The sequence below is a fragment of the Artemia sp. Qi Xiang Cuo genome, chromosome 20 (genome assembly GCF_049724085.1).
Source record: "Artemia sp. Qi Xiang Cuo chromosome 20, ASM4972408v1, whole genome shotgun sequence".
NCBI classification, from domain to species: Eukaryota; Metazoa; Arthropoda; class Branchiopoda; order Anostraca; family Artemiidae; genus Artemia; species Artemia sp. Qi Xiang Cuo.
In genome coordinates, this window is record NC_142813.1 from 30719370 (window position 1) to 30728751 (window position 9382).

The window sequence follows — 9382 nt, forward strand, 5'->3', positions numbered from 1 at the left end:
TTCGCCAAACTGTTGTTTGTGGAATGTGGGTTTCCACACTTGCTCTTCTAACACTCTTCCGAGGACTACGCAGGAAGGCTTCACGAACCTGCTCCACTGTCTCTGCTGATGTTGATGGCCGTCCTGGCGATTTAGGTATGCATAAGCAGCCGTTTTCTTGAAATTTTTGGTGCCAAGTCCTAATTTTTTTTTTAGTTTGTGTCTTCTTTGCAAATTTTGTGAATAAGGCACGCTGCACTGTCTTAGGTGACTTAGTCCGAGCGTACTCTAAGACGCAAAACGCCTTTTCTTTTTGAATTGAACGGCATATCTTAATCTGAAAAGATAGAAATGCCAAACATTACACACAAAAACTTGAAACGTTTCTACACAAGCTGTGAGAATTTGAGGTCATTCCAACATAGATTGCCAAAGTTATTGGGCTACAAAATGGGGTCAACCATTTTGGAATACCCTGTATATATATATATATATATATATATATATATATATATATATATATATATATATATATATATATATATATATATATATATATATATATATATATATATATATATATATATATATATATATATATATATATATATATATATATATATATATATATATATTATATATATATATATATATATATATATATATATATATATATATATATATATATATATTAAAATACCATAAAAATAATGCAATTTTTTTCTTTTTAGAAGAAGGATGGCGTTGTCCTGCATGTCAGACAGTGAGGAACAAAATCCCTTCAGGCTATTATTGTTTTTGCAGCAAAGTAAGAGAGCCACAGTGGAATTATCATGACACTCCACATTCTTGTGGCAACTTATGTTCACGTCCTCTTGGAAAAAGTGATGGCTTATGTATTCACAAATGCAATATCCTTTGCCACCCTGGGCCATGTCCCCCTTGCACTGCTCAAGTTCAAAGAACCTGTCCATGTGGCAAGACAACAAAAATCGTTAAATGTAATGATGAGACAGAATCTACGTTTTGTACAAGAAAGTGCTCAAAGATATTGAACTGTCTTAAACATGAATATTCTGCCTTTTGCCACCCAGATTTGTGTCAGCCATGTGAAGTTACTTACGAGTTGCTGTGCTATTGTGGCAATGAAACGAAAGTTGTTCCTTGTACAGAAGAAGTTGAAGCAAGCCATAAATTTGAATGTGGGAATGTATGTAACAAAGTCCTTTCTTGCGGCAAACATAAATGTAAGCAGAGTTGTCACCCTGGTGGCTGCCTGGGTTGCCCGTTTTTGCCTGAAGTTGTGACACATTGTCCATGTGGTCAAACCGACCTTGATAAGCTTTATGATCAAGATATAAGCGAACCCAGAAGTGAGTGTAGTGATCCAATTCCTACATGCGGAAAGTTATGCAAGAAAGGGCTTGGCTGTGGTCCATCTGAGAATCCACATTTATGTGAAGTCAAATGTCATTCTGGTCCTTGTCCAAAATGCTTAAAGGTTACAGAAGTTAGATGTAGATGTAAAAGAAATGATGTTGAAGTGCCATGTGAAGAATACAAACTAGGACGTGAAGTTTTGTGTGAGCGAAAATGTTATAAGGTAAGAAATAAACATGTTATCAGCCTTTATAATATTTAAAATGTAAAACAAACACAAAATCCATAAACACTAAGTTCTCTTTTCCCTGCTTTAGCTAAAATTAGCACAATTTTCAATATATTTTTGGATTTTAATTTAACCTCATTGATTAAATTAATATATAATTTTTTTTAATCTTGAAGGTAATGTTACACTAGCTTTTCAAGGTTCTGCTTTGATCTTACAATCAACCATTGCTTTCTCCTATTCTTCTCATGGATTGGTTTGCTTCTCCTTGTTATTCCTTGTTTTCATTTCTTTTTCTATTTATTACAAATTCACTCGCATTATGATTTTTTATAATTACGTCTGTTTAACTTATTGATTTTCCAGAGAGACATAGTCCAGCAATAGCGCTGTTGTAAGAATGATTTTACTCCAATATATGGGGAAAATTTATTGCAAGTTGCATCAGAATAACCCCAATTCTTATTTGTGGTAATTTCTCTTTGTTCTAGAGTTTGTTCTTTGCTCCAAATATTCGATTTCATTTCAATTTCTGTATGTTTTAGGTTTTGTTTATTCATTCTTAGTAATTTATGTTATTTTCAAATTTGACTTGATTATTTATTTTAATTTTCTTTCGTTGTAGATTTCATTTGACCATTCATACATGTTCGTTTTAGGTTTGACTGATTATATGACCTTAATTTTTTTTACGCTTCACACTTGTTCTTTACTGATCTTTGAAACACTCTATAGAAAATGTTTTTCTAAAGCTAGTTTTTATGTTTCAATGAACATCTTGTTGCCCTACTGATGATACTCATTTGTAAGTACCCAATTTTTAAAGGAGACTTTCCTTTTACGGATGTGTGCTCTCACATGAGATGAGATGTCACCATCTAGGTGGATTTACCTTTTCTTGCAAAATACTCTCCATGAAATTGACTGTTTTCTATGCAAAACGTAGTATATGGTAGTATACTGTAGGCTTTGACTTCAAATTTTATTTTTTAGAAACGTCATTGTGGGCGACACAAATGCATCCAAACTTGCTGTGTTGATACTGACCACATTTGCACCATCATATGTGGACGGCTGCTATCTTGTGGAAACCATGTGTGCCAAGAATTATGTCATAATGGACCATGTAAAAGGTGCCTCATCGCAAGTAAGTCTATGTTAATTTTTATTATTATTTTTTTAATCTCGCCATGAGTTTTGACAGAAACGTCCACTTTTCTGGAAGGGGGAGGATTTGATCTCATGCGTCTTTCCTTAAAATATAAAGATTTTGACTTTTTTCCCTGAAATTCTAATATTTTCTATATAATTAATTAGTTTTGGTTTGTTTTTTTTTCGGAGTATAGACTTCCTCCCTTTGGTACTAATTCCTGCACATGTAGGTGGGATTAGACCGCATAACTAAACTTCCAATTGTGAAACCAACAATGAAAACTACTTCTCTAAATTGGTTAAGTGGAAACTTACACAACCATATACGTCTTGAAAAAATAGGAAAGACCAGGAATTTAATAATGTAGATCTTCAATTTTCAACCTTTTTTTTTTTTTTTTTTTTTTTTTTTTTTTTATTATTATTATTATTATTATTATTATTGTTATTATACAAGCGCCCACAAATTTCAAAAATAAAGAACATGTGTTAAAACTCAGAAGAAAATGAGCAAAAATGTATTGTCATAGAACCCTAGAACGTGTAACTTTCCCTACCAGTGCAGCAGAAGAAAAACAGAGCTATTAATTGGCAATAAACAGGGTAAAAATCCAGCGACTTGGATGAGTAAAATATAGGCTATTAGCAAATAGGAATTGGAAAGAGGTGTATGTATCACGGAATAGCTAAACGTCTAAGCTTGACTAATTCTAATTCGTTTATTATTAAAATTTTTCAGTTCTTCAAATTATTTGCTGTTCACTTACCAATAAGGGACTGATTTTACTGGAAAGATTGATTGTCATATTTTGCCATATTTATCCCTTCCAAAAATATTTAATCCGGAAGCATCACTTTTATTGCTTAACTTGTATCAAATTGAGTACAAATATTAAATTTATTGTTTCATTTCAGAAACCAAAGAAACCAATGTGTAATGCTGCTTAATGGAAGCTCAAGACAGGTCTTTAAATAATTTATTTGCACGTTCCGGCACCATCTTTCAGTTTTTAACTGTGAACAAAATATCGAATTTGTCAAATTAGTTTCCTCGTATTGTTTTTTCACGGTTCAGTTTGGAAACGCTGGTGAATTTTTTATTTTTTTTGCACACAAACTTCCTGTTTTATAATATAGCTTTACTTTTAGTAGATGCTTCAAATTTTCACTTGTTTTACTTACAGGCTGAAACTGTTTGCTTTTAGAAATTTGTTAATACAAGATCATTCAGAAATTTATTTTACTTGGTTTTCCATCCATGGAAACAACTTGTATGTACCAACAACTTCACTCTTTTTTTTTAACCCCAGGAAACAATTTGTTTGATAACAAACGTATTTTCAATCAATCAGAAAAAATAATTTATTTCACTAGGATGAATGTAAAATCTTAATAGCTTGATGTTTTTTTTTTGTGGTCTGGCACAGGCGAAACGCATAACTGAATATGCGCTGTTAGAAAAAAAAAGAAAGAATCATAAGCAGAGTCAGAACATTTTATAGATACAATATGTCATAGTAACGAATACTACTACCAGAGCACCAAGTCGCCTGAGCCCAACACAGCTACGTACGCTCCTCTTCCATCCTAATCTATTGAAAGCCTCCCTCTTTACTCCCTCCTATTTAGTTCCCAGTTCCCTTAAATATTTCTTCACGACATCCTCCCACCCCAACCACGGAAGACCTGCTTTCTGTTTATCCCTAGACGGTTGGCCAAAAAGGACAGTCTTTGGCAATCTTTCATCCTTCATCTGCAGAGCGTGCCCTATTCATCTCAATCTGTCTCTCATTATGGCCCTAGAAACGGGATTGAACCACACTTTTCGTGCAGACTACTGTTAGAAATACGGTAAGTCAGCCGGGGTACCCAAAACAATCTATATGCAATTTCTCTGGAAAACTTCTAGCAAATCATCCCTCCGTTTTTTGGAGCACCCATGCTTCAGAATCATATTTGACCACTGTAGCTTCTTATATTCTAGTCTTGGTTCGCAGACTTATCTTCCAATTCTTCCAACCTTTTTCAACTGTAGAAAAAGACCCTGAGCCTTGGCTATTCTTCTATAATACTTTTTAACATGAGACATGCTATAGACAAAGTTTTGAGAGAAGAACAGTGCGGTTTTAGGAAGGGTAAAGGATATGTCGACCAAGTTTTCATTCTTAGGTTAATAACTGAGAAGTACCTGAGTCATCGAACACCTTTAGCCCTCAGAACTTCCTGGGAGGGCGTAAAGAGGGAAGCTTTGAATAGATTGGGATGAAGAAGGAGCGTGTGTAGCTGTGTTGGCCTCAGGCGGCTTGGTGCTACGGTGAGGTGTTAGTAGTAGTAATCATCTCTTAGGCCCTTTGTTTTACAGTTGCCATATACATTTTAAAACCAAAAATAGCAGAAAGTCCCAAAGAACCCAGCGTAATAAAAATGCATTAATTAACGTTGTTTTATGTACTTTTTTTTTTTAATCCGACTATCCAGAATTGACAAACTTTTCCGAACATTTTTTTTTTCATTTTTGTCAGATAAATATATTTCACTAATACAAGGAATGCTATGAGCAATATTGGAATAAAGCTTATCAGCATTCATATTGTGATTCTTTTAAGGAAATGAAGGATAAGAAACTGCATGTTTTTTTTCCAGAAAAAGTGGATCACTTTGTTTCAAAGTTTGCCTTGTCGTGAACTTGGTCTCCAATTCTGCAGCACGCCTTGGATAATAGTGGCATCAAATGTGTAAGCGGAACCTAATATTTATTTAAAACATTTGCCAAAAGCTTATTGTTGAAAAAATTGACAAAGCATTATAGTTTTCCTCCATTTTGATTATAATCGTCTCTTTTCTTTGCAATTATATCTAGTTTTCTATTGTACAAATTTAGTGCTGAAAGTTGAAGCTTGATTGCATATAAGATTTTATTCTTCAGAGACTATATTTCACCTCCCTATGATTTTGTTTAAGCACGTACAAGGACATTTATTTCGGGAGGGAAGGCAGCATTTTGAAGCCTAACAAAAAACAGAGCTAAACGTGTTTTTTTTTATATAATACAACTTCAATATTTGGGAGGAGGGACAGGGATCGTGAGCCCGAAGACTTGCAATCCCTGTGTATAATCTTATTTTACAAATTACCTGGTTTTTAAGGGCAATAAATTGCTAAATTTTAAAAAAGTAATCAAAACACGAATTATCTAAATTTTAACACTTTTGAAACTCATTCTCGTGATTTTTCACAAAAAAAGAAAGTGTTCGTTTTTAAGTTTTAGTGGTGACACCAATACTGATGTCCCCGAGTCTAAAAGAGCTATTGGAGGCAAGCTAAAATGTCAGAACATGCTAAAAACGAATTACTTTTTATTTCAAGTCTTAACTGTGTTCCTTCATGTTACAGATTAGTTCTTATAATCACGTTTTGTCTTTTAGGCTTTGAAGAGCTTACCTGTCATTGCGGGAGCGCTGTAACTTTTCCTCCTATTCCTTGTGGGGCCAGACCACCAGTTTGTGACAAGCCCTGTTTAAGACAACGTCCATGTCCTCATCCGCCCAATCATAACTGTCATCCAGATGACTCACTTTTCTCAAAATGGTATTTTAGATTTGTAAGGTCAAAAAAAGAGAAAAAGCCAGACCATGGGACCCTGAATCCGTAATTTTGTTCCTAAGATGGGGCCAAAAATGTCAAAATGAGGTCAAAACATTAGAAGCGCAAGCGAAAATTATTTCCTTGAAAAATAATAAGTTTTATTTTCTTTCAGAAGTCAAACCCGGCTTGCAGAGTATCCCATCAACAAGCTCCTCGTCAGGCTCTGAGCCAAGCGATGAGCAGTTCGAAGACATGCTCTTGGAATGCAAAGATTATCAAGAAAATTTTGAAAATATAATTTGTAATACAAAAGATAAAAGGAAATCAAAAGAAAAGCCAGCCTCTAGGGTGGAAAAAAGTGCTTACGATAAGGAATTCCCCGTTTTACTTAAATAGGGTTTCAATTAGAATTTTATGGAAATGACTACAAAAGCTGGATTTTTTAGACAGAGGGAAAAAAATATACGCAATTTTTGCAATTTTTGGGGAAAACATGCTAAAATACCCAATTTTTGGAGGAAACATGCTAACTAAATCAATTTGAGCAAAAAGAAAGAACGGAAATGCGCTAAATGGAAACCATTATACTGAAAGAATATAGTTTTGTTATGATACACATGTGGTTAATAAGACAGAGAAAAAAAAAATGAAAACGAGGGAATGACGTGTGAATGCAAAATCAAATATGATTGCGAAACTTAAACGATTGATTAATCATGACCAATTAGAAAAATTCATTATTTAAAAAAAAGGAACAACGGAGTAAGAGCAATTATAGCAAACGAAATGGCATGCAAAAGAAATGTTTTGAAGACAGAAAAAAATGTTGGAAGCTCATGAGATAAAAGAAAAAATAAATCTAGAAAACAAAAAAATATACAATCGCTTAGTTGGCTCATTTGTACATAGCCTCAATTCCAGAATCTTACAATATTTTTGTTTGTTTTTATTCTAAATGTGTCAGTCTTGTGGATTTTAAGCTTTCAGATTTTATTTTTCAGCGCTGACCGTAAAAATGTTGCGAAATATTAGGTTTTCGCTCTTTCAAGTTACGTTTTTTTCGAGGGAGGGGGGGGGGGGGTAAAAATTTATCTGGTGTTCACAAAATAATATATCCCTAAAGGGTTTTTTCTTATTTTTTTTAACATCTCGTCAGAGTGACTCTCGCGTGTTAAGTAATTCTAAAACTATTCTGGAGTATATTACAATTACGTTCGCGTTACGAAAAATCGCCACTTTTGGCTCTATCCCGTTGCTCTTTATCTAAAAACCCTGAATGTTTTTTCTTCATAATTTAACAAAAACTCAGCGTTTTCTTTGTTAGAGTTTCTCTTTCTTTGTTAAAATAACCATTGTTTTCAGCACAATTTCTTATATTTTACACCAAATTTAGAACGGTTCTGTCATTTGCTTTTTTTTTAAGATAGAAACATAGTTACTCTAATTACAGTATGCCAGTTAATTATCACTTCCGAAAATCCAGCTTTTGAAAATTTCGTGGAGAGATTTTGTGGCCTTAGAAATGATTTTAGTAATTTTGCTTTTTCTTTCACTATTTTTGGGAATTGGTGACTTACTAACTAGAGTTTGGAAATGAGCTTATTGCAACATAAAGATTCTTTTTCTTCGGCTTTAAAGCAAGATTCTAAGTCTGAAGATTTTACTTCAGCCCTTACAGAACATATTTTTAATTTTCCAGACCAGATTTATTTTGTTTGAGAATATCTCTTTGATTTTTAGGGATCAGGGTTTAAAGCAAAGTTTTCGTGAAACTCTTGAAATAAAGAAAATCTTATTCAAGAATATTGCTTTGAATCGGGATACAGGTGAATATGGGCTGAACTCTATCTATGATAATTTATTAAAATCTGACAGAGTAAAGTTCAATTCACCCAATGTAGTTAACCTTTGTCCAAATGTTATATCACTGAACGCTAATGAACCGAATCCAAGAAGGTCAAAGAGGCTAGCTTCCGCCTTTGCTTAGAAAAGAATTAGAGATTTAAATAATATGTAGTTTTATTTGATTTCATATATATTTTTTTTTTTTAATTGTTTTAGTTTAGTTTTACTACTGATGACGGTCACTGTATATGTGACCGAAATATCTTTTATTTTTTGTAAATTTTCTATACACTGTCTATTAAAAAGGATTTTATCCCTATTTTGGACTTTTATTTTATCGGGGAGGGGGGAGGGTGTTATCCGATGGAATTTTCCACAGGAGTACTTTCCGCGGGAGTATTTTCAGTGGGAGAGTATTTTCTACGCGGGTATTTTTTGTGAGGGGGACGGGTACTTTCCGGTTTTTTCCGCAGGGGGATGGGCCGGGGGATAAACACCCAAAACCTAAGAATCAGCATGAAAACCAATAATGTGTCAACTCTAGCCGAAATTCCCTATTAATTTAAGTTTAAATTTACTTTTTTAATTTAGTTCTTATTTGTTTTAAGTTGTAATATTGTCCCATACTTATAGGTTGAATTTTTTCTATTTAATTTATATATTTAGAAACCGCAAACAATATTTGTTTTGAAATATTGTTAAGGAATTGCTCATATTAATTAATGAATGAAAAAATACTGCTGTTTTTTACATTTCAAAGGTTTTAACTATTTTTTTTTTTTTTTCAATTTTGAATTTTTGTCTGCAATATAAGCAGTAATTTTTTTAAGATATAGTTTCCAAAACCGTGCTCTTGCTCTAAAACCTACTCTGTAAAAGGCTTGATTTACTACGTGGATCCAAGCCCTACTTGAGCCTGAAACCGAAGCTAAAACCGATTTTGGTTCCCGAATTTTAGCGACAAAATTCCATTTTGTTTTTTCCCCGAATCTTGAAGACTTGTCACCGAAAACTCCCCGAGTTTTTAAGGCTTGTCCGCGAATTTTAAGATTCGAGAGTGGAAGCCGTGGTTCGCAACTAGGCTGATAGAAAAAAAAGAATATAAACAAGATTCCTATTCCGTAATTGTCATTTAAGAAAAGAGAGTTGAATAGTTTTGACTGAAAACCCCACTAAACGCCTTACAGAAGAAGAGATCTGTAACTACTCTGT

At 33.5% G+C, this 9382-nt stretch overlaps 1 protein-coding gene across 1 annotated transcript in view; it reads left to right on the top strand.

Moving 5' to 3' along the window:
- Positions 1–8483, top strand: part of LOC148940081 (transcriptional repressor NF-X1-like) — a gene marked incomplete at its 5' end in the record, with an annotated part of 11854 nt that extends 3371 nt beyond the window's left edge. The window contains 3 exons of the mRNA XM_089106071.1: positions 711–1582; positions 2582–2735; positions 6498–8483. Of these exons, the coding sequence (XP_088962197.1) occupies positions 711–1582; positions 2582–2735; positions 6498–6721 (1250 nt within the window). The remainder of the gene's footprint in view (positions 1–710; positions 1583–2581; positions 2736–6497) is intronic.
- Between the last annotated feature and the right edge of the window lie 899 nt (positions 8484–9382).